General features: G+C 39.0%; 1 protein-coding gene across 1 annotated transcript in view; it reads left to right on the top strand.

The window, feature by feature from the left end:
- Positions 1–26,476, top strand: part of SHROOM4 (shroom family member 4) — a 348,365-nt gene that overhangs the window by 250,997 nt on the left and 70,892 nt on the right. Inside the window, exons 3-4 of the mRNA XM_055123334.1 lie at positions 12,687–12,821; positions 15,774–18,231. Of these exons, the coding sequence (XP_054979309.1) occupies positions 12,687–12,821; positions 15,774–18,231 (2,593 nt within the window). The remainder of the gene's footprint in view (positions 1–12,686; positions 12,822–15,773; positions 18,232–26,476) is intronic.

Genomic DNA, 26,476 nt, shown 5'->3' with positions numbered 1-26,476 from the left:
CCTCATCCACTGAGTGATTAGTATTGTAGACCAAGGCCATGGCTGGTCATTAATCAGTATTATTTTTTAAAATTTTATTGAATCAACATGAGATAGTTACAAGCTTTCATATTTGGGTTACAATCACACAATGATCAAACACCCATCCCACCACCAGTGCAAATTCCTCACCACCAATATCCCCCATATACCCCCTTTTGCCACCCTCCCCCTGACTCCATGGCAGACAGTATTCTCCATACTCTCTCTCTACTTTTGGGCATTATGGCCTGCAACACAGACACTGAGAGATCATCATGTTTGGTCCAGTATCTACTTTCGGCATGCATCTCCCATTCCAACTGGTTCTTCCAGCCATCATTTTCTTAGTGATCCATTCTCTATTCCATCTGCCTTCTCCCTTCTGACAATGAAGCAGGCTTCCAACTATGGGACAATCCCCCTGGCCCTTGTATCTACCGTCCTTAGGTGTCAGCCTCATGTGATGCTACCCTACACTCCACACATGAGTGCAGTCCCTCTATGTCTGTCCCTCTCTTTCTGACTCATTTCAATTAGCATGATACTCTCCATGTTTATCCATTTATAAACAAATTTCATGACTTCTTCTCTCCTAACAGTTGCATAGTATTCCATTGTGTAGATGTACCAAAGTTTCTTTAAACAGTCATCTGTTTTAGGGCATGCAGGTTGTTTCCATATTTTGGCTATTGTGAACAGTGCTGCAATGAATATATAGGTGCACGTGTCATTTCTACTGTGCTTTTTTGCATCCTCGGTATATATTCCCAGAAGTGGTATTGCAGGTTCATGTGGAAGCTCAATTTCTAGTTTTTGAAGGACTGTCCATATTGTTTTCCAGAAAGGCTGGACCAGTCGGCATTCCCACCAACAGTGAAGGCATGTCCCTTTTTCCCCACATCCACACTAGCACTGGTTGCTTCTTTTCTTTTGAATGTGTGCCAGTCTCTGTGGTATGAGATGATATCTCATTGTTGTTTTGACTTGCATCTCCCTGATGGCTAGTGATGTGGAGCATTTTTTCATGTGCCTTTGGCCATTTATATTTCTTTTTTGAGGAAACTTCTGTTCATTTCTTCTCCCCATTTTTGAAGGCGTTGGAGGTTTTTTAAAAAGAAAATCTATTGGAAAGAAATCATAAATAACAGATGAAGCACTGTCTGTAACACTGTTGTCCCATTGTTCATCAATTTGCTCGAGCAGGCACCAGTAATGTCTCCATTGTGAGACTTGTTGTTACTGTTTTTGGCATATTGAGTACGCCATGAGTAGCTTGCGAGTGGGTGGATACTCGTGGTAGTTTACTGGGCTCTTCGAGAGGGACGGAGGAATCAAATCCAGGTTGGCCACTTGCAAGGCAAACACCCTCCCCACTGTGCTATCGCTCTAATCCAAATAACAGATGTGTAATTGCAAAAATGATATTACAGGAATACAAAGGACCATAAGAAATTGGAATATGTGCATGCAAATAAATTGGAATGCTTAGAAAAAATGGACAAATTTTTAGATTCACATGTCCTTACCAGACTGAACAAAATAGAATGCATGAAAGAAGTAGAAAGCATGAACTGACAAATCACAATTGCAGAAACCAAAACAGTAATCAAAAGTCTCCTTAAGAATAATAATCCATACTGTTTTTGGTATATCCAATATTTAGTGTGTATTTCTGAGGATGCTTTCCATATTGTTTACTGTACATACATTCTTTTTCTTCTCAATAGTTTTGGAGTCAAATTTTTTTCACCTAGCCTGCTGATAGCCAAAATAGCTAAAAATACAACGAAATATGTAACTGGTATTTTATTAAAATATTTTAACTGGACTAAAAAAAGAGGAAGAATCCAGGGCCAGATAACTCTACCAGTGAATTATACAAACTTTCAAAGAAGAACTAATACCCATTCTGCTCATTCTCTTAAAAAATCTAAAACATTCTTAAAAGTAATGCCATTTTACACCTCAAATCAACTGCTTCTGGGAAAGGGTGGAGAAGGGAGAGTTGAAAGGGGGAGACAGCCAAGAAGGGACAAAGGAATGTGATGAAGGTATATTGTCACTTTGGTAGAGGGTATGATACAGTAACATCATGCCTAAAGCATAAGTATTAATGCTGCTATAAATCATGATATTGCAATAAAAATTTGAAAAGCCGAAACCAAAAAAGAATAGGACAAACATAGAAATATAGATGCAAACATGCTTAGCTAAATCCTGCCTAATTATATGTGTCAAGAGAATCACCCATCTGGGACTGGAATGATAGCACAGCAAATAGGGCTGTTGCTTTGCACGCGGCCAACCTGGGTTCAATTCCCAGCATCCCATATGATCCCCTGAGCACCTCCAAGAGTAATTCCTGAGTGCAGAGCTAGGAATAACCCTGAATCACCCATCATAACAAAGTGATATTTATTCCAGAGATACAAAGATAACAAAACATAAGCAGATCAATCAATGTAGTACACCATATCAACAAAAATATTTTTAAAATCACTATTTTATCAGTTGATGCTGAAATGTCTTTGACAGATTCAACAACCATTTATGATTAAAAACAGTAAATTTGAAATAGAGCATATATCAACATAATAATGTATGTACTGTAACAAATCTACAGCTAACATGCTCAATGAAACAAAACTAAAAATCTTTTCCTTACAATCTGGAACATAACGGAATGTCAAGAATCACCACTGTTCTTCAGTTTAGTTTTGAAACCCCTGGACAAAGTAACCAGGCATGAGAAAGATAAAATTATTCCAAATTGAAAAAGAAGTGATAAAACTATCACTATTTACTGAAGTCATGATAATAGACATAAAAAACTAAAGATACCACCAAACATTGTTAGAATTAATGAATAAAGTTAAACAGCAAGATACAAAAATCAATACACATAGATCTTTTGCATTTCAATACATTAACAATGAACTTGTAGTTAGAGAAATTAAGAAAACAGTCCCATTTGTAATTTTATCAGGCAAAATAATGGGTATTTACAAAGGAGGTGAAAGTCCTATACAGTGAAAATTATAAGACATTAGTAAAAATAATGAAGCTACAAATAAAATGGAAAAGACACCTTATGCTCATATAGTGAAAGAATAAACATTGTTAATGCAGGTCTCAAATTGAGTACAATTCCTATCAAAATAGCACTGATATATATGTACACATATACACATACATACACATATGTGTGTATATATATATCATCAAGAGATATAGTTAAATAGTTGTTTGTGATTGAGTTTCATTCATACAATGTCTTCTACCACCATTGTCCCCAGTTTCCCTCTCATCCATCTCATCCAACTACCCCTGTCTCATCCCTGCAGCCTGCCTCTATGGCAGACACTTTTCTTCTCTATTTTCCTTTTAAGCACTATGTTTTGAAAAACCATTACTGAAAGGGTATCATGCATATCACTTTACCTCCTTTCAGCACTCCATTAATTTCCATAAAATATATTATTTTCCACAGTGGTTACTTTCAATTGTCACTGTCATAGTGGTCCCTTCTCTGTCTTAACTGCTCTCCCTTCCAATTTGGTGGCAGTATGCTGCTTCCTATCATGGACCAATCACACTAGCCCTTGTTTCTACTGTCTCTGGGTATTTTTCACAAACTATAAACACACACACATATGAACCGCAAATGAATGCAATCTTTCTATGTTTGTCCCTCTCCCTCTGATTTCACTCAACATGATACTCTCCATGTTCATCCATGTATAAGCAAATTTTACAACTTCATTCCAATAACATTTCTTAATTATATACAACGAACAATGATAAATTTTATATGAAATAAAAGTAACCTGTAATAGCCAGAGTCATTTTGTGAGAAAGAAGAAGAAAATTGAATGAATCTTGTGCCCTAATTTCAAGCTACATTACAAAGCTATAGTAATTTGGTATTGGAATAAAAACAGGCACACAGGTATATTTTATAAAATACAGGTCCAAGAATAAACCCAAACGTATATATGGATATCTAATATATGATAAATGAACCAAAACCATACAATGGAGTAAAGAAAGCTTTTTCAACAAATGGTGTTTGGAAAATGTTGAAGAAAGGGAAGGAGGGAGGCAGGGAAGGAGAGAAGGAGGGCAGAAAGGGATTAAAGGAAGAAAGTTGATCACTATTACCACACCAAAATTAAACTAAAATGGACAAAAAGTTTTTATGTTCATCCCCAAAACATAGAATACATAGGAGAATACATGAGTGATGCATTCCAGGTCCTAGAAATAAGTTTGTAGACTCAACTATATTGGTGGGGGAAACAAAACCAAGAATAGACAAATGGAACTACATGAAATTAAACTTCTTTTACATATCAAAAGAGACTACAATAAAAATAGAAAAGCAACCTGGGAACTGTGCAGAGTGTTTCCAATTTATATTCGAAGATGCTTATATCCAGGAATAAATTTATATGTATATGTATACATATACGCATATGTATACACATATTCAATCTAAAATATATATATAATGAACTCACACAATAGCAGAAAGAAAGCCATCCAATAAAAATTGACAAAGGTCCTGAATGAAAATGAAAATTTCTTCATAGACATAGGGATAATTCATAGGCCCATGATAAACCCCTCTTATTTGTTTTTTGGAAAATGTGAGTCAAAACTATAATAATATTTTATCATTTCAAAACTGTGAGAGTGACCTACCTTTGAAAGATGGAAACAAGAAATTCTATCAGAAGATATTGGGATAAAAAATAGAGAATATGGGGAATATTGTCTTCCGTGGAAGCAGGGAGAGGGTGGGAAAGGGGGTTATACTGGGGATATCGGTGGTGGGAAATGTGCACTGGTGGAGGGATGGGTGTTTAATCATTGTGTGATTGTAACCCAAACATGAAAGCTTGTAACTAATGAAAAAGAAGAAGATATTGGGATAACAGCTACCAGTGCAGCTATCATTGTTTCTTCCATAATTTCTTAACCTACCTCTCTTTCTCTTTCTCAGATGACTTCACAAGATCTCTTTTGTAATTGAGCTTCTGAAGTATGCTTTCTACTCAAATGTGTCCACATATCTCTATCCATGCCAAATCCTTACCTTCTGTGTGGCTGGGAAAAGCCTTTACCTTTCTATGAACATAGGAGGTTATACTTTGTCATGCTATCTCACTAGTCAGCTCTGCTAAGTGAACAAGTATTTACTTAATCCACTAGCCCCCACCCCACCCTCTGCCTCCAACTTCTTTAACATCCCAAACTGCCAAACTATTCAAGTTCCTATTTTATCTTCCTATGCCAAGGATTTCTTGATAATACATACTCTCTGCCCACTACCTTTCAGCACAACTAGTGACTACACTGTCTCATGAACATGCATGTACCTCTATTCATAATTTTCTCAGCTTCACCTTATCACTGTCTACTAGAAAACTCATCATTCTTTATTTTGTTAGCTAGTGGGAATTAGCAAGTCTAATCAGGGTTGTAATGTTAATAATCTCTTACACAAAGGCTTAATGACTCCAGGGTAAGATACAAAAATCTTCACATGCTTTCCTCTAAGGAAACTTTTTTGGATAATTTTAGTGGATTATTCACAACAAGCAATACAAAATAAATCATTTAGATCCTGCTTTGGGGGCAGGATTTGGGTGTCAGGGTGGAAAATTTGAAATATGATGCTGGGAAGGTGTAATGGTGGTGGGATTGGTGTTGGAGTATTGAATGTAATAAATTATTCTGACCAACTTTATAAAAACAAAATTAACTTCAAAATAAAATAACATGATGGTTTAAATTTGAAAAATAATCAGGGTTGCCCTCCTGATGAGAAGGTGGAGGAGATTGGCAACCAGAAATTCGGGAAGTCTGGGTACCCAGGCCTAAATAATGGAATAAGACTTTATATCCTCATGCCTTTTTAACTAAAGCTTATTCCCTAGTGTATTGTTAACAACATTGTATGTAAAACTGTGGTTATCAGAGCTACAGAATCAACGTTACTTCAGAGTGTTTTAGATGTCAGAATTTGAATCCTACTCTATGCTTACTGAATCAGAGTATGCATTTTAAGAGAATTTCTGTATGATTAATATACCTACTACTGTTTGGGAATCACTGCTGCAGAGTACTGCTAGGTTTAGATTTTGAACAATCTATTCTCTCTGGGTTTTGTTTGGATTGAAGAATTTGTAAGTATTGCCACTCACAGGATCTTTCCCATTCTTATTTTGAGTAGTTAGTATAGAAATATATATTAACAATTAAATGTTTGCTATAATTGTTGATACCAATATTATGTTCACTATAGTTATTTATACCAATATCAGTAGTGCTTTATTCACTTACCAAACACCCAAAGATTAGGAAATTTACAATTGGTGAGTAGTAAATATGACACTCCAGAACAGATTCATATGCCTACACAATTCCCAAACAGTACTTCTGGGAGAGCCTTATATTTCTCTATTATCAAAGTTTAACCAAGACTTGTCTAAAGGTACAGAGGAAAGTGGGGAAGGAGTATCTGGCCATAGTTTCCTGCAGAAACTACTTCTTTCCTGATGGTGCTTGCATAAGTCTTCTTAGGAACCCAGAGTTGCTGGGATGTTGAAGAGGCCAAATATAATGAAGGGAAATTTGACTTCCAAGTCCCTTTGGGAACTTAAATTCTGATGCTTGAGCTTGGGCTAAGAGTATAGAGCAAAGTCATTTGTTGCTGCTTTGAGTTCTGACTATTCTACAGGTCATAAGGACATCCTTTATAGTTCCAGGATTGGGCTTAGGACTAATAAACTCTAGCACATTATAGCCAGGTGGGTCATTTGTCATTATGGACCCCTAAGTTTCATTTTGGAAAAAAGAAAGCAGAAGGCCAGGGGTTGGGGTCACTAAGTTGCCAAATATCAGAGAGAATGCAAGATGTTGAGTCTTAAGTTTTGGAGGTGGAGTCTCTGTTTTGAAATGGTATTTTCTTTGGGTCCACTCAGGTTTACATAGGGAATGCAAACACTAAGATAGGGCTCAGAATGTCTTTTGAATATTTTGTGTCTTAGCTGGACCTTCACTTTTGAAATTATTTAAGTCCCTTATCTAAGCTCTGTACAGTTGGCTATCTTCTACTTAAACTTCTAGACCTAGGAGACTGCTAGCCTGGCTGATCTTTGTTTTCTTTCTCTGTGTCCCAGGGGTCATGCGGAGATGGCTGGGTGGGGTCAACTCAGTCCAGGAAGCACAGGAATTCTTTTAAGTGTATGTGTCTGGGGTATTTTTCTCTCTAACTTACGTGTATTTTTAAAAATTCTTTTTAGACACCCGCTTTATCTTTCCCAAACATCATTTCCTTGCTCCTTTCCTGAGTTCTAGCAGTGGCTTGGGGCCCAGCTTCCTTACTGGTTTCTGAGCTATGCAAGGGGACGGGCTGGGGCTTAGAGGAGGTTGGAGTAGAGAACAGGAGGGCGGTTTATTGTGTTGGAACTGCCTTTCATCCTCTCTACCACTAAGCTTTCTGAAACTTCGTTCCTATCCAGATCTTGATTTTCCTTCTTTAAGGTTGTGGCCACATCCAGGCCAAACCAGGCTGATGGCCATAGAGTCCTACTTACTTCTGTTCTTAAGTGGACTCTAACTTTGCCTGAGCAAAGCATCATGGATCTTGGGCTTGAGCAAATGGTCTCCCTGCTACAACAGATCATATGGATCTTAGCTAATGAAGAACCCATCCTGAAGGAAAAAGATATAGGAGATATCTGAATGTGTTGCTGATGAGCATCTTAACATTCTGGACACTCAGATCTTTCCCAAGTCATTTCTTCACCAGGGCAATTTCCATGGTAAGTACAGCTGGTAGCAATAGCCACCATGATCCCTCTTCCCTGTTCTTCATTCTTTCTTTAGTATAACTTTCTTGTTGTGTCCAAAGAAATGAATATGTAGAGGGGTGATGAATGATAGGGTATAAGTTTAATGATAGTGCCTGAACCAACCTTAAGAGAAAAAGAGACATGGAGTCATTTTCTCCACAGTTAGACCTACTATTGCATGGTTGGTGATTGACATGCTCTTACCTTTCTACTTCTCTTCATATACCCATTTTGCTTTTTACCCATTCCCCACTGTATACCCATTCCCCTCTGTAGGCATTTTAAACTCTGGGACTACAGAGACTTCCCGTTTCTGACTCTTGCAAAGAAGGCTAAACAACTCTACACAAGCATTTTGAGACATATCCCTTTTGGGGAGGAGGAGTTATGTGATCTCAAAGAAAAGGTAGTAGGAGTTGGGTGGAAATTGGGGGAGACTGTTTACTTTAAAACGTAGGTTTACAGGTGGTCACCGAGTATCTTTTTTTTCTGAAAAGGAGATGGTAAGCCAAGAAATTTTTTCATCTCTTAAATCTCATTCCCAACTGCTATTAACTGAGTGGTGTTGGCTAAACATCGCACCTTTCAGTGTTTCCATCTCCCCATCTGTAAAATGAGAATAATATGAGATCTTACCACATAAAGTTGGAATAAGGATGAAACTAGCTAATGTATGAAAATAATTTGGTGCATGGCACATATTACGTGTCCTTAGGTGGTCCTTGGTTGGTGGTTTTTATGTTTATAGTATGTCAGATACACTGCTGAGTGATTCATACATACATCTACATTGACTCCAGGCATAACTCATGAGAAAAGTTTGATTAGTCTCCTCATTTTACAGATAACTTGTACTCATAGAAGTGATTTTTCTGTGCCCCGATTTATAGAGCTAGGATTTGAATGTAATTCAGACTGACTTCTAATCTAGAGCTACGTAGGAATAATAGTAGTCCAATTAGACCCTCTGGTTTCCTCTCCTTTCCCAAATGAGGAATAGAAAGCATGGAATCTATTCCTCCTGCTGGAATTTTCTTCCTCCCAAAATATGCTTTTCTCTCAATGGACCCAGCAACCTTCTTTACTCAAAATCTCACTTTTGTCTCCTTTAAGAGTCTTTCTTAGTCTTGTGGTCATCCAAGAATGAATAAAAATCTTTATAAGTAAACTACATTTTAAAGTTGGCAAGTTTGTTGTATAGCAGAGCCTTGACAATAGATGGAAAAATCTCTGTATGAATGCTCTTTAAATTGCATATTTGTAATATTTTAAACCAAATAACAAAAAAGAAATAAAAGAAGCAAATGAAACTTATAATTTCCATAATCAATTCCATAAATAATTTTGATAGATTAAATTTTTTAAATTGGGGTAATATGGTGGAAAGAGCATTAAAATAAAGATCAGAGTCTTGATTTCTCATCTCTTATTTTCCAGAATTTAATTTTAGAAAAAAACTCATACTCATCCAGTTCCATTTTATTCATGTATAATGTGGAAATAAGGTGTGATTTGGGTTAAAGACTAATAACAATGGGAAAACTGAGACTATTTGCCTAGACTAATTGCATTCCTTTTTTTTTAATTAAGGACTGTTTTGCTTTGCAAAACTTCTGAATACCAACTGAGAGAACTTTGGCTTATTACTTGTGGATAATGCTGCTAACCAGCTCTTTATTTAGGTTTGCTTATATAAACAGAGTCAAATGTTAAAGTTTGTTAAATGTTAAAGCAAAATATCTTCATTCTTCATGTGGAATATTTTCTTCTGTATGAATACTCTTGAACCAGTAAAAGAATCATGTACGGACTAATAACACTTCCTACAATACCTACTATTTACCACTTTATATGCATCAGTGTCTCAAATGCTTTCAGGTATTATCTCTAATCCTCACAGTAGCCTAGCCAGGTAAGTGTTATTGTTTCTCTTTTCAGGTAAGAAAACAGAAGTGCAATTGGATAAAGTGAGTTGCATAAAATCACGCTTTCAAAGGGGTAGGATTAGGATTAGGATTAGAATTAGAATTAGAATCACTCATTTTTGTTTCATTGCCTACTAGTTGATCAGATAACACTAGCATACATGTAATAGTGATGTACAATTAAAAACATTATTATAGGATGCATTGCAAAAACTAGATTACTAAGGTCAAACAAAATCCTTGGAGAAGATGATACTTGAGAAGAATTTAAAAAAAATAAGTATGCTTAAGATTACAAAATGGGAGGGCATTACAGGCAGAGGGACCAGTGAGTGAGTGTTAACTAAAATTGGTTGAGGACTGCCAGAGCCTATTTTAAGGACTTAATATGCATTGTCTCATTTGATCTCTACCACCCTGTTAATTAGGTACTATTGTCCCTATTTTTAATATTTTTAATGCCATGACAACCAGAGCTCTAAGAAGTGAAGGCACCTACCTAAAGAAACAAAGCTTATAAATGGTAGATTCAAATCAAGATGGCTCAACTCCAGGGTCTATGCTAGATTCTACTGAAAGATCAGTAGCAAAGGCACAAAAGTGATTGCAGAGTGTGAATGTAAAAGAAACATGAGACATTGGACTTAATAGATAAAAATAGCATATAGAGAACTTTAAAAGTGTGATTACGTTTACTTTTGATACAGAATAAGGTAAGAAACATGGAGTAATTTTAGATTCTCCAAATTATAGACACAGATGGTACATGGTTTAGAGTAATACTTATTATTACTGTGAGGAAGGTGCTTGTAATTATTTTTGATGGGTGACTAGTGGCCAAGTGACTCAAGATATTTTTAGTATCATGGTTTTATACATGAGATTTTAGGAATAGACAAACTCTCCAGGTCTTCTGGTGTCTTCATCCCTCCTGATGTGCACTTTAAAGAGTATAACAGAACAACATGATTATAAGTTAGGGCCTCACCTGGGTATCTTGTATATAAATTTTAACTACTGCTGCTAACTTTAACTGCAGTTCTAGTTCTTGATATATGATAACCTGCTTCATCTTTACACCTCCTTGTATGTCTGTCCTACTAATATTCAATATTCCCCAGTCAAGTCATTCCCAGCAAGGCTTTAAAAAAGATTCAATCCTCTCAAGCCTTCCATTGCTGTGATATTCTGTATGCATCTGCTAGGCTGAGGAGCTTGTCCATCTAGAATGAAACACAGTTTGAGTTTGTCCACTACAATTGCTGGGAGTTGATACCTGGTTCATTTCACTATATTAAATGTTCATTTGAAACAGGGGACCTTAGTCAACTCAGCAATCTCATTGCCCAGTCTGTCACAGTAAATGAGTGAATAATGAGTAAATAAGTTGTCATCTATTAATGTTTCTGTCATCTAGTTATTCACCATCTGTTTCTCTTAGTCTGGCATTCATCTCTATCGTCCATTTCTCTGTAATGCATTATATAAGTCCTTCTCATCTTTTTAATCACTCTCTACTTTTCTTGGTTTTTCTCTGAATTATATTTTTTCTATTACCTATATCATACCTGGCCCTTCCAAAATTTATTTTCCTCCTTGTGTTCCCTTTCTCTTTCTTTCTTTTTCTCCTTCCTTACTGATTCTCTCCCCAGCCTCCACTGACTTCCTTCTCATTTAAATCTATGCATCTGGAGCTACCCATGTCTCACACCTTCTCCACTCATGGATGTGGCATCTATTAATGTAAAATATACCAGAATATATGAATGGGTCCCTTTGATGCAGGCAGTGCAAGAATTGTGACTATAGATTCCAGCTCTAAACAGATCTCCATGGTTGCATCTAGCGCCTTGGTTTCAGTCCTGTTTCCCTATGCATTACTCTGCCCTCCTGAGCTGCTACTTTCCTTATCAGACTAGTAATTTAATATTCACCAGGTCTTGTTTTTTTCTGGTAGGAGCTGAGGTCTCAACTTTGCCTAGAAACTCAGGTATCTCTGTGCTCATCTTTTCTTCTTTTCTCCCAGTGCCTTTATCGTGCATTATTTAAGTGAACTCTGTCTCTTTCATTAATCTGTAAGTACTCAAGGAAAAATATTATATTATACATATATCATATCCATATCTGATATGATATGATATATGTATTGGATATGCCAAAAACAGTAACAATACGTCTCTCAACGAGAGACGTTACTGGTGCCTGCTTGAACAAATCGACGAGCAACGGGATGACAGTGACAGTGACAGTGATACATATATCACTATTCTACTCTCTCCTGTATTCCCAGAGTCAATCACAGATGGTTCACAGTAAACATTCAACAAATGCTTAGCAAATCATTGAGCAAAAATTGGGGAATTTACACGCAAGTGTTGACTTGTTTGGTCTTCTTAATTGCTTGTGTATTCCTTTCTTAGAGGGAAAATTAAAAGGTTGGAAGATTAATTTTTTCTCAAAGAAAACAGGGTGGGTTCTTTGTTCACCAGCGAGCAGAACTTACTTATTTCATAAATATTTCTAACGGGAGCCTCCTAAAAAGTATTAAAGAGTCCCAGGGGCTCCTTCCAGTGATTTTTAGTCAACCGTAATTGCACAAATATTTATTGAGCATTTACTGTGGGTCTGGCACTGATGTACATGCTTGGAATATGCCCATGATCAAGTAGGCCCTTTGAAGCTAGCATTCCATATGTCTAGGAATCACACTCAGGGTGGATATTTATGATTGGGAATTGGGAGTTTCACTGAGATTCCTATACCAGTTCCTTATAAGATGTTATACTTAAGGGAAAGGGGGGTAGGAGTGGAAGTTTCCTTAGGAAGTGATTTCAGCTATGCTTCCCTATGCAGACTTCCTGTCCCTTTCTTGCTGTAGGAGAAACGCCCCTGTCAATAGACCGCACTCATGGCATGTGGCCAAGCTGCTGGAGCGATGCCCTGACGTGGCCACCACCATGCATTTTCCTTCTGAAGCCTTCAGCTTGTCCTGGCATTCAGGCTGCAACACAAGGTAAATCTAGAACCTTACCCTTATGATGGACTGGAGAGTAGACACTTACACACTCTTCCACTATAGCCCCTGATAAGTGTTATGAGAAGAATTTTGTATAAGAAAATGGAGAGTCGGTTTCCAAAATACCTAAGTTCTGGGTTAAATTGGGGGTAGCACACTGACTTTGGGCCAGCCCCCTTTATTCTGGAAAATATTTCCTTAAAATATTTAACTCACTTGGCTTGCAAGACATTAAACTCTCCTATTTTCCATCCTGTTTCACTGGGTGTCCTTTTAGAGTATTCCAAATTTAATTTTTATAGTTTAGGTGGCATGGATACTATAGTGTTAACATTTTTGATGTACAGCATTGTGACGACTGACCAACACTAAATTTCTCAAGATTCATTTGTTAGGATCAGTCCACCTCATAATTTACATACCTCTACCTTTCTCGGGCTTGATATTCCTTCAGTTTCTTATCCTGGCACTTATCCCTCTGATTGCTTAATGTAAGAGGACCAAAAGGATCACTTCTGATTCTCTTGTCTTTCTATAGGGATGAGCTAGTGTTCTCATACACTACACATGAATCCTGTCACTGACCTAGAACCACCTAGCAAAAACTTAGCACTTTGTAGCTACTGTTATTCACTGCTGTTTTCACTGGAATAGTTAACAACATCCTCTCTACCACAAGTATCAATAGTATACAGTCCCATCCCATCCATGCCTCAAAACAAAGCCAACAAGAAGACCAGAGGAAGGACACAGAGCAGACATTGTCTTGACTTTTAAGTACTGTTTCTCACACACGAAGCCAAAAAGAGTCAAGTCATGCCAGTGAGTCAATAAGACCGTAATCCCAGAGGCTAAAATAGAAGGCCTTGAGAAAGGGAACCTCTCAAAATGACAGCATCTACCTTTAGTAGGCTACTCAGTTCAGGAGCTTCAGATTGTCATTCTCTTTTTTAAATAGCTATCCAAAAGAGACATTTTCAGTTAGTTTTAGATCAGCAAAGTTGCTGACCTAAGCTGTTTTTTTTCCTTTTCTACAAGACCTGTTATCCAAGGAGAGATTTCTGTTGAAGATGCCCAGAGAAGCTAATGGATCAGTTTGCCCCTCTGCTCAGTAACTTTATTTGGCATTGGAAGTCAGGCAGAGGCAGTTTTGTTCTGGAAGAATGCAAAGAAATATATTTGAGTTTGGCTCTATTTGAGCAAAGGCGTGGTTATTCTCAGCAGGAAGAGTTGTAGGGTGGGTAGCATGTACCCTGCCAGTAAAGATTTGATGTATTCTCAGCCCAGAGGTCAAGGAAGCAAAAGCAAGGAAGAGAACAAAAATTAGGGGAGACTGACCTCAGGGACCCATAGGCTCCTGTCACTACTTGTGTTTGGCTTTCTGAACTTTGAACAAGCATTCTGAGAACAGTCTGAAACCTCTGGGGTTCTAGTCATAAGGAATTACTGGCATGACTTGGCTCAGTCTATTTTGCTCTGTGGGAAATGGTTCTGAAAAGTTAGGATTGTGTCTAATCTTAGTTCTTTCTTTGGTTTGCCTGGTTTGGCTTTATTGTAGGGTATTAGTGTGGCATGGACAGGCAGAAATCATTAGCGTCCCTACTTAGTAGGGAGGAAATTAAAAGTCATCCCAATGGAAACAGCAATTGAAAGCAGCAACAACCAGAAATTGAACCTTTTCTATGTGTATGAACTATGACAAAAGCTTTATATTTGTGATCTAATATCACCTCCAATGTTTAACCACTGATGTTGACATTATTATTATTATTTAATAGATGGTATATACAAAGAGCTAAAGATATTGGACTCAAAGAGACCTGAGTTTAGCAGCTTTGTCATCCTGTCAGCTGACTTTTTCCTTTCAAAGCTGCAGTTTTCAAGGCCAGACTGATAGCACAGTGGGTAAGGCATTTGCCTTGCTTGCAGCCAACCTGGGCTTGAACCCTGACACCACATATGGTCCCCTGAGCCCATAAGGAGTGATGCATGAACACATAGGCAAGAGCCCAAAGAAAACCCAAAGCTGCAGTTTTCCTCATTTTAAAGTAGAGATAATAATCTCTCCCCTTCAGTTTAAAATAAGACACTGTAAAGTATCTAGCACATTAGGTTCTCCATAAATGGTAGGATTATTGCTATCAAGAAAAAAGAGGAGGCCAACTAAATTCTAGCCATATATGTACCGCGAGCTAGAGCTGAGTGATTTAAGAATATATTCACTTCGAAATTGTTTCCTTTTGCCAAGCTTGCGTTATCCCAGTGGCTATGTGTAAAACTCTGGACCAATAGCACCCCACCACCTGGGAACTTGTTACAATTTCAGAAATCTCAGAAATCACCCAAACCTAAAATTCTGGGTGTAAGGTCTGGTAACCTGTGCTGTTACAAGCACAATTCAATTCTGATGCACTCATATTAGAAAACCACTAATTCATAAAATGGGCTGGCTGAAATTGAATCAGCCCTTTAGAACCCCTTCTTAATGCTTAAATAGTTTGCGATTGCCTCTTTTGGCAGAGCTATGTCCTGACTCCCTGGGGACTGCAGACAGGCCAGAAGCAGTTCTAGACTCACTGACAACAGGGAAACAAAGCATATACCCAGTGGACCCCCACACATTTATCTTTAGGACCTTTCCCAATTCTTCTTCCACTGGTGATCTGATCTCCCATTTTTCTAAGTCACTGTGGGACCCCAGTGTCTATCTATTTCACTATTTTCCTCACTCCCTTCAATCCTTTATTCCTTCTTTGCTTCTTTCTTGCCTTCCCTCCTGCTCTCCTTCCTTCCTACCGACCTTCCAGACCTTCTTACCTATCCTGCATTTTCTCGTCTGTTGCATGGATGCCACTGGGCGATTCTTTCTTCTCCCATGGTAGGGCTGGCCAAAGTGGGAAGGGGATCTAGTAACTTGGCTCACTAACCAGTATGCCCTGTATCTTGTAGTGACGTGTGTGTGCAGTGGTGTCCACTCTCTCGGCACTGCAGCACTGAGAAAAGCAGCTCCATTGGCAGCATGGAGAGCCTGGAGCAACCAGGCCAAGCCACCTATGAGGGCCACCTCTTGCCTATTGACCAGAACGTGTACCCCAACCAGCGTGACTCAGCCTACAGCTCCTTCTCTGCCAGCTCAAATGCCTCTGACTATGCCCTTTCCCTCAGGCCAGAGGAGCCAGCCTCTACAGACAGCATCATGCAAGGCTCAGGGCCAACTAAGGCCCCCAGTGGCAGGCCTAATGTGACTGAGACTTCAGGAGGTAGCCGGCGCACCAGTGGGGGCCACTTGGCTCCCAACTCCCAGATGCCATCTTGCCCACAGGAAGGTCATCACTTGGGTCTTTCCAAGACTACCAAGGGCCCACCACAGCCTCCAGTGAGGCGGGACAGTCTTCAAGCTTCCAGAACCCAACTCCTTAATGGAGATCAGTGCAGGGCTACTGAGCCCATAGACTCCTTGCAGCAAAAGGAGAAAGCAACTCTAGAAGATGTGCTCTCCCCAAGGAATCCTAATAGTTTTTGCTGTCTCAGTCGGCCAGACCAAGTGACAAATGAAGGCCATCTGAACTGTGAACTCAGCCAACCTCCTGAATCCAGCCATAAGGTTTCTGAGCATCTAATGATGGAAGCCTCGACTGCAGCTGTTGGATTCCCCAAAGTATATGACCAAACTTCCAGCCTGGACTCCAGTCCAATCAACAGGGCTTCAGCTGAACTAGCCAAGGCTTCTTTCAGCAGCCTTCCACATCTCACAGGAGCAACAGGGCATCGCCACAGTGCCCCAGAGCAGCTACTGGCAACCCACTTGCAGCGAGTACATCTTGATTCCCAGGACAGCAAGGGGATGGAGCTCTCAGCTGCACAGGATGTGCATGAGTGGACTCTTTCTCCTTTACATAGCAGCCACACAGGGAACAAAAGTCCCTGTCCCCCTGAGGAGCAGTTCATCAACGAGCGAAAGACAAGAGCAGTGGATGATAGTTCTTTGGATTCAGGACGACAGAGCCCAAGCAGTTCCACACAGGGAGAGGTATATGGGCACCCTTTGGACAAAGATTTACAGGATCAAAACAGAGTAAGCAGAGGAGGCAGTCAATTGACTAAGCAGCAGCCCTCTGCATCTGGCTCCCTTGTTCAACAAATGATGGATTGTTCTTCAACCACTAAAGTAGCTGGCAGCAGAGAGACCATTGAAAAGGAGGACAATGAACCCAAGGAGTGTGGTCGAATAGGGGGTAAGCGGGGCCGCTCAATCCAAAACCGGCGGAAAAGTGAGCGATTTGCAACCAATCTGCGTAATGAAATTCAGAGACGGAAGGCCCAGCTCCAGAAAAGCAAGAGTCCCTTGCTTTGTGACAGTAAGGAGTCAGTAGAAGAGACTGAGGAGCCACTAGAAGGTCCTCCACTTTCTGCCTCTAAATCATCCTTCTTATCATCATGTAAAAAATCACTTAGCCCTAGAGACAAGACGTTCAACAAGAACATGATACTCAGGACTATGTCTTCAGAGTGCCTCAGCCAATCACCTGAGAGCCCTGAATCAAGGATGAATTTGGAGGAGCGAATAAGCCCCTGCCAGAGACCTAGCCAGACCTCATTGGGTTTGAATACTCGTTGGAAAGCATCTGAAATGTCTTTCTCTGACTCAGAAAAAGTAAATGATCACCAGAAAATTCTTGAAAGTCATTGGAGATGGTCTTCAGAGCGCAGTCTTCAGCCACATACCCCTTCCATGGCACTCACCATGGAAGGCCCTGCCAGCCCAGGTGACAAGGAACTGAAGGCTTCTACTGCCCAAACTGTGGAGGAAGCCATCCTCATGCCTTTTGCAGACAGAAGGAAGTTTTTTGAAGAAAGCAGCAAATCCTTATCTACATCTCACTTGCCAGAGTTAACCACGCATAGCAACAAGACTTTTGCCCAGAGACCAAAACATATGGACCAAAACTTCCAGCCAATGAGTGTGAGCTATAGGGAATTAAGGCACTTCCCCATGGACCAATCATATCATCCCAAAGACCAACCTTATCATACTGCAGAACAGTACCATTCCATGTCACCCCTTCAGTCAGAAACTCCCACTTACTCAGAATGTTTTGCCACAAAAGGACAAGAACAAACCATGTGTTGTAAGCCACTACACTGTGGTGATTTTGATTGCCACAGGACCTGTTCTTACTCCTGCAGTGCCCAAGGAGCTGTAATCCATGATTCTTGCATTTATTGTTCTGGAGAAATCTGCCCCGCTTTGAGAAAGAGAAATGTGCCAAATTGCTACAACTGCCGGTGCCACCACCACCAATGTATCCAATGTTCAGCTTGGTATCATAATGCCCAGCACAGTACCCTGAAGGATGACAGCCTTGTACCTGGAAACACTTGGAAATCCAGGAAACCAACAGTGCAGGTGAGGACTTGGTTCTTGCAGTAGATAACCTTCCCTTTGTGAGGAGAATGAGAGGTAAATCTTTTATAAATATAACATTTATTATAAACATTCAGCCACCAAAATTGCAGTTATGTAATATTTGGAATTAGGGTAAAATACCCTTTGCTTCACAAAATGGACAGAAATGGGATTTATATCCTATCTGTATAATCGATATCCAAGTGAGCCTAAGCAAGTCAGTCAACCAAAAAAATTTATATTGAAGTATTTTTTAAGAGAAAAGATATATAATTTTTACTTAAAAAGTTATCAGTACTAAGAATGTCAGTACTAAGAAATTTTACCTCCTATCTTTTTAGTCTAGTAAAATAATGGCTGCCTAATAGGTTGTGAGGTGAAAATGAGACTGCATGTATATAGATAAGCCCAAGACTTGGTTGTAAAATAGTCCTTATTCCTCAGTATTTCCTGCTTAAAAATTATTTGGAGCTTCGAAGTCTGCAGAAGCTGCAAAGTCCTTAGGGCTTTGTTTTCAGAGGTTTTACTCCTCGGGAATATAAAGGATAAATTCTCCACCACCCATCTAGGTCAGATACCCAGGCTAAACTGGTTGGTGTTACATCCTGGATATGGCCTATTTTCTAACACAAGCCACCATCCATCCATGTATCCAGAATTCTCTTCTGAGACCTGCCTCTGGCCTTCCCAGTTCACAAACAAATTCGCTCCCAATGACTTCCCTAGCACCTCCATTATTGTTTATTTTTGTTTTGAACCACACCTGATATTCTGGGGGTTTGCTACTCCAGTTTAGTGCTCAGGGTTTGCTCCTGACAATGCTGGATCATAAGGTGCTGGAACTCTAACTCAGGGTTTCACACATACAAGGAAAGTACTCTAACACTGCAACATACCCCAAACCAAACAACACCTTTTGGCTAAAGCTCTCAAACAAGAAAAACTAATTCCCTACCCAAACTGCTGCATAGGTAGACACCTTTAAATGACTTAATTATGAAATATTTTTTTAAGGTTTTGAGTTGGGGGTCATATCTGGTGGTGCTCAGGGCTTATTCCTGGTTCTGTGTTCAGGGATTATTCCTGGCAGGTAAGAGAGACCATATGGCATGCCAGACATCAAACCCAGGTCGGCCATTTGCAAGCACCTGACCTGCTGTACTTTCTCTTTGGCCCAAGATTTTTTTTTTATTTTAATGGATCATTGTGAGATATATTTGCATACTTACAGACTTTCATGGTTGAGTTTTGCATTTCAGTCAAACAATATTCAAGTACCATCTCTCCACCAGTGCCCATTCTCCACCCCCAATGTTTCTAGTGTCCCTCCCCCAAACACCACCACTTCTCAACTCCTGCTTCTATGGCAGGCACAATCCCTCTTTCTCTCTCTGTCCTTTTGAGTATTATGTTTGTAGTGCAGGTAACAAGCAACCAACATGTTTGGTCTATAGTCTACTTTCAACATGCATCTACTATCCCAAGCGATCCCTCCAACCATTATTTACTTAGTTCTCCTCTCTCTATCCCAGCTACCTTTTACTCCAGTGCGTGACATTGGCTATCAAGACATGGGGAAGTCTTCCTGACCCTTATTTTAACTGTCCTTAGGTGTTAGTCTCCTATTATGTTACTTTATATTCCACAAATGAGTATAGTCCTTTTATGTCCTTTTATGTCTGTCCATCTCTTTATGACTCATTAGCATGATAATCTCCATGTTGATACACTTATATGAAAATTTTATGACTTCATTTTTTCTAACAGCTGCATAGTATTCCAAAGTTTCTGTTCTTCAGCATTTGTTTTTTTTCCAGATTCTAGCTATTGTAAACAGTGCTGTAATAAACAAACAACTGCATATGTCATTTCTACTGTACTGTTTTGCATCTCTGGGATATATCCCCAGAAGTGGTATTGCTGGGTCAAATTTGAGCTCAATTTCTACTTTTTCAAGAAACGTCCATATGGTTTTCCAAAAAGGCTGACCAGTCAACATTCCCACCAGCATTGAAGGAGAATCACTTTCTCCCAGCATTCATGCCCAAACCGGGTGTTTTGGTTCTTTTTGGATGTGTGCCACTCTCTGTGGTGTGAGATGATATCTCATAGTAGTTTTGATCTGCATCTCCCTGATGATTAGTGATGAAGACTATTTTTTAATGTGTCATTTGGCCATTCATATTTCTTCTTTGATAAAGTTTCTGTTCATTTCATCACCCCATTTTCTGATGGGACTGGATGTTTTCTTCTTGCAGAGTTCAACCAGTGCCTTGTATATCTTTGATATTAACCCTGTATCGAAGAGGTATTGGGTGAACATCCTTTCTCATTCTGTAGACTGTTTTTGTATACTAATCACAGTTTCTTTTGAGGTGCAGAAACTTAGTTTAAGATAGTCCCATATGTTTATCTCTGTTTCCAATTGTTTGGTCAATGGCATTTCGTCCTTGAAGATACCTTTAGCTTTTTCATTGTAGAGGGTTTTGCCAAACTTTTCTTCAATGTACCTTATGGATTCTGGTCTGATGTTGACGTTTTTAATCCATATTGATCTGACTATTGTGCTTGATATTAGGTAGAAGTCTGAGCCCACTTTTGCATGTAGCTGTCCAGTTTTGCCAGCACCATTTGTTAAAGAGATTTTCCTTGCTACACTTTGCATCTCTTGCTCCCTTATCAAAGATTATATGCTCATATATTTGAGAATATGTGTAAGGATATTCAGCCCTATTCCACTTGTCTGCAGGTCTATTTTTGTCCCAATACCATGCATTTTAATTATTACTGCTTTGTAGTACAGTTTGAAGTTGGGGAAGGTGATGTCCCACATCATTTTTCCCCAAAATCCCTTTAACTATTTGTGGAGGTTTGTTGTTCCATATAAATTTCAGGAGTGTTTGATCAATTTCTTTGAATAATGTCATGTGTACCCATATAGGGATCAAATTGAATCTGTATAATGCTTTTGGAAGCATTGCCATTTTGACAATGTTAATTCTTTCAATCCATGAGCAGAGGATGTGTTTCCATTTCCTCGTGTCCTCTTTTATTTCTTGAAGTAGCATTTTGTAGTTTTCTTTGTACAGCTGCTTTACTTCCTTAGTTTAACTTATTCAGAGGTACTTGATTTTCTAATGAGTGATTATGAACGGGATTGCCATTTTCACATCACTTTCTTCTCTCTATTTTTGTATAGAAAAGCCATGGACATTTGTTATTGATTTCATATCTGCCAACTTTACTAAAGAAGTTTACTGTTTCTAGGAGTTTCTTGGTAGAGGTTTTTGGGTTCTATAAATATAGTATCATGTCATCTGCAAAGAGTGAGAGTCTGATTTCTTCCTTTCCTATTTGGATGGCCTTAATGTCTTTTTCTTGCTTAACTGTTATGGCAAGTACATCCAATACTATATTGAATAGTAGTGGTGAGAATGGGCATCCTTGCCTTGTCCCTGATCTGAGTGGGAAGTCTCGTAGTTTTTCCCCATTGAGAATAATGCTTGCCGTAGGCTTGTAGTACATGGCTTTGATGATATTGAGAAAAGTTCCTTCAATTCCCATTTTCGTGAGAGTTTTCATCATAAACAAGTGCTTTATCCTGTCAAATACTTTCTCTGCATATATTGATATGATCATATGGTTTTTATCTTTTATTTTATTGATATTATGGACTATGTTGTTCCATATAAATTTCAGGAGTGTTTGGTCAATTTATTTGATTTAACATTTCTTATGAATACTAAACCATCTATGCATCCCCGGGATGAATCCCATTTGGTCATGGTGTATGATATTTTTGATGAATTTCTGGGTTCTATTTGCTAATATTTACTGAGAATCTATGCATCCATGTTCATCAGAGATGTTGGTCTATACTTTTCTTTTTTGGTGGCATCTCTGTTTGCTTTTTGGTATTAGGTTGATATGTGCCTCATAGAAAATATTTGGGAGAGTTTCTGTTTCTTCAATTTCCTGGAAAAGCTTGAAAAGGACTGGCAGTAAGTCAGTCCTCTTTAAATGTTTAGAACAATTCGCTAGTGATTCCATCTGGACCTGGACTTTTGTTTTGGGGAAGGTTTTTAAGTACTGTTTTAATTTCCTTGATAGTAGTAGGTCTATTCAGGTATTCCAGATCTTCTTGGCTCAGCCTTAGGAGTTTATCAGAATCCAGGAATTTATCCATATCTTCTAGGTTTTCTTATTTCGTGGCATACAGACGTTCAAAGAAATCTCTGATTATCCTTTGAATTTCTTTGTTTTCTGTTGTGATATCCCCTTTTCATTTCTGATTCAGTTTATTAGGGTTCTCTCTCTTTCTTTGTGAGTCTTGCTTGTGGTTTATCAATCTTGTTTATTTTTTCAAAGAACCAGCTCTTGGTTTCATTGATCCTTTGATAGATTTTTTGGGGGGTTTCCATGTCATTAATTTCTGCTATAAGTTGATTTGGGCTCCTTTTGTTGGACTTTTTCTAAGATCTTGAGCTGTGAAGTCAGGTTACTTATGTGGGCCCTTTCTTCCTTCCTGAGAAATGCTTGCAGAGCTATAAATTTTCACCTCAACACCTCTTTAGCTGCGTCCCACAAGTTCTGGTAGCTCATGCCTTCATTCTCATTTGTTTCCAGGTATCTTTTGATTTCTCCCTTTATTTTCTCTCGACTTACTCATTGTTCAACATTTAGTTGTTTAATTTACAGGTGTTTGATTTGATTCTCTGTTTCTGTGTGTGATTAACTTCTATGCTCAGTGCATTGTGGTCAGAAAAACAGAGTTGATACAGTTTCTATCCTTCTGGTTCTATTGACATATGTTTTGTGGCCCAGCACATGGTCTATCTTAGAGAATGTTCCATGTGCACTGGAAAAGAATGTTTATTCCTTTTGGGGGGGATAAAAAGCCCCATATACATCTATTAGTCCTCTCTCTCCCATTTCTTCATTGAACACCAGTACTTTCTTGCTGAGTTTTAGTCTGGTTGATCTATCAAGTGGTGATAGTGTGGTGTTGATGTATCCGACTACTATTGTGTTGCTACAAATGTCCTCCTTGAAGTCTATTAACAGTTTTTTTAAGTATTTAGCTGGTCCCTCATTGGGTACATAGATGTTTAGGAGTGTGATTTCTTCGTTGTACATATCTCCTGATTATTAAAAAAATGTCTTTCGCTGTCCCTTCTAATCTTTTTTAGCCGGAAATCTATGTTGTAGGATACTAATATGGCCACAACAGCGTTTTTGAGGGAGTTGTTTTCTCAAAAGATTGTTTTCCATCCTTTGACTTTGAGTCTGTGTTTTCTCTGACTGTTCAGATGTGTTTCTTGTAGGCGGGAGAATGTTGGGTTGGTTTTTAATCCATGATGCCACTCTATCTCTTAATTGGTGCATTTAGCCTATTGACATTGAGAGAGATTATTGTCATGGGGTTTTGTGCCATTTTTTCTGTAGAGGTTTATTGTGCTTGTAGGGGGTTTTCTTGTCTTATAGTAGCCTCTTTATTCCTTCTTTTAAGGTTGTTTTTGCGTATATGAATTCCCTGAGTTGATGTTTATCCATGAAATAGTGTATCATTCCTTCAAGTTTGAGTGAGAGTTTAGCCGGATAAAGTATTCTTGATGAGGCGTTCATTTCATTGAGCTTTTTTTACTACATCTCACTATTGTGAAGGTTTCCTCTGATAAGTCTGCTGTAAATCTAAGGGGTGTTCCTTTGTATGTGATTTCCTTCTTTGACCTTGATGCTTGCAGTATTGTGTCTATCCATGCTATCTATCATTCTGATTATGATATGTCTTGGATTCTTTTTTTAGGATCTCTTTTAGCAGGTACCATTTGGGCTCCTTGAACCTGGATGCCTGAATTCTTCAGCTCTGGGAATGTCTCTTCAATGATATCTTCAACTATTGGGGTTTCATTGGGGTTGCCTCCCTATGCTTCTGGTACTCCGGTGATTCTTATACTGTTCCTCTTGAGTTCATCCTCTAGGTCTCTGACTCGCCTTAGAGCTATTTTGAGGTCTTTTCTCATTGTATGTTTTTGCCATATGCTTTCTGCAGGTCATCTTCAAGCTCACTGATTCTGTCTTCGGCAGTAGTCATTCTACTATTGAGGGCACCCAATGAGTTTTTTATTTCATCTACCAAATCCTTTATTAGTGTCAATTCTGTTTGTAGCTTTTTTTATTTCTGCTCTTATCTCCTCTTCCTGTATTTTCTTTGCTGTGCATTCCACTGTTTCTTTCATGCTCTCCTTTAATTTATTTGATGCCTGCTTCACCGTTTACTTCGTTCATTGAACATCATCAACATATCATCTCTGAATTCTGTGAGAGATTATATTTGTGGGAATTCCCTGATAAGGCTTGAGGACTCTTTTATTCATCCACTCCTCGGGACAGGGGGGCGGGGGGATCTGTGCTGTTTCTTCCTGATGCTGTGGTAGTATGGAGGTGGGTCCATTCAGTTTACTATCAGTGACCACCTCTCACTGCAAGGGAGGACTCTATATGGGCTCGGTCGATGGTGGTCTCTCTTTTTTATTTAATTTTTTTAAATTATTTATTTATTTATTTATTTAAATTTATTGAATCACTGTAAGATAGTTACAAGCTTTCATGTTTGGGTTACAATCACACAATGATCAAGCACCCATCCCACCGCCAGTGCACATTCTCCACCACCAATATCCCCAGTATACCTCCCATTTCCCACCCTCCCCTTGTGTCTATGCAGACAATATTCACCATACTCTCTCTCTGCTTTTCGGCGTTATGGCTTGCAACACAGACACTGAGAGGTTATCATGTTTGGTCCATTATCTACTTATGGCACACATCTCCCATCCCGACTGATTCCTCCAGCCATAATTTTCTTAGTGATCCCTTCTCTATTCCATCTACCTTCTCCCCTCTGCCTATGAAGCAGGCTTCCAGCTATGGAACAATCCTCCTGGCCCTTGTATCTACTGTTTTTGGGTCTTCTCTATTCCATCTACCTTCTCCCCTCTGCTCATGAAGCAGGCTTCCAGCTATGGAACAATCCTCCTGGCCCTTGTATCTACTGTTTTTGGGTTTCAGCCTTATGTTATGCTATTCTATACTCCACAAATGAGTGCAGCCCTTCTATGTCTGTTCCTCTCTTTCTGACTCATTTCAATTAGCATGATACTCTCCATGTTTATCCATTTATAAGCAAATTTCATGACTTCATCTCTCTTAACAGCTGCATAGTATTCCATTGTGTAGATGTACCAAAGATCCTTTAACCAGTCATCTGTTCTAGGGCACTTGGGTTGTTTCCAGATTTGGGCTATTGTGAACAGTGCTGCAATGAACATATAGGTACAGACGTCATTTCTATTGTGCTTTTTTGTATCCTCCAGATATATTCCCAGAAGTGTTATTGCAGGTTTATATGGAAGCTCAATTTCTAGTTTTTGAAGGACTGTCCATATTGTTTTCCAGAAAGGCTGGACCAGTCAGCATTCCCACCAACAGTGAGAGAACGTCCCTTTTCCCCCCATCCACACCAGCACTGGTTGCTTCTGTTCTTTTGAATGTGTGCCAGTCTCTGTGGTGTGAGATGATATCTCATTGTTGTTTTGATTTGCACCTCCCTGATGGCTAGCGATGTGGAGCATTTTGTCATGTGTCTTTGGCCATTTGTATTTCTTTTTTGAGGAAACTTCTGTTCATTTCCTCTCCCCATTTATTGATTGGGTTGGAGGTTTTTTTCTTATACAATTCTAGTAGTGTCTTGTATATCCTGGATATTAATCCCTTATCAGATGGGTATTGGGTAAATATTCTTTCCCATTCTTTGGGCTCTTTCTGTGTTTTTTTGGAAGTGCAGAAGCTTCTTAGTTCGATGTAGTCTCATTTGTTTATGTTTACTTGCACCTGCATGGTCAGTGCTGTTTCATCCTTAAAGATGATTTTAGCTTCAATGTCATGGAGAGTTCTGCCTACATTTTCTTGTATGTACCTTATATATTCATGTCTAATAGTGAGGTCTTTAATCCACTTTGATCTGATTTTTTTGCAGGTAGCTATCCAGTTTTCCCAGGTGGTCTGTTTTTTCCCCTTTAAGAATACTACCTCTTTGGTGCTCCTCTCTGCCGTATGTGGGGCCACTAGTGTAGCTTCAGGTTATGTGTTCTTTTTCATTGGGATTGTTCAATTCTTTGTGTTTACATTTATTTTGGTGCTTAGGGGGAGTATTTTGATTGGAATTGGCTCGTGGACTATTGGT

The sequence above is a fragment of the Sorex araneus genome, chromosome X (genome assembly GCF_027595985.1).
Source record: "Sorex araneus isolate mSorAra2 chromosome X, mSorAra2.pri, whole genome shotgun sequence".
Lineage (NCBI taxonomy): Eukaryota > Metazoa > Chordata > Mammalia > Eulipotyphla > Soricidae > Sorex > Sorex araneus.
Note: the sequence above shows the minus strand (reverse complement) of the source record. Positions and strands in the feature narration are given on the sequence as shown.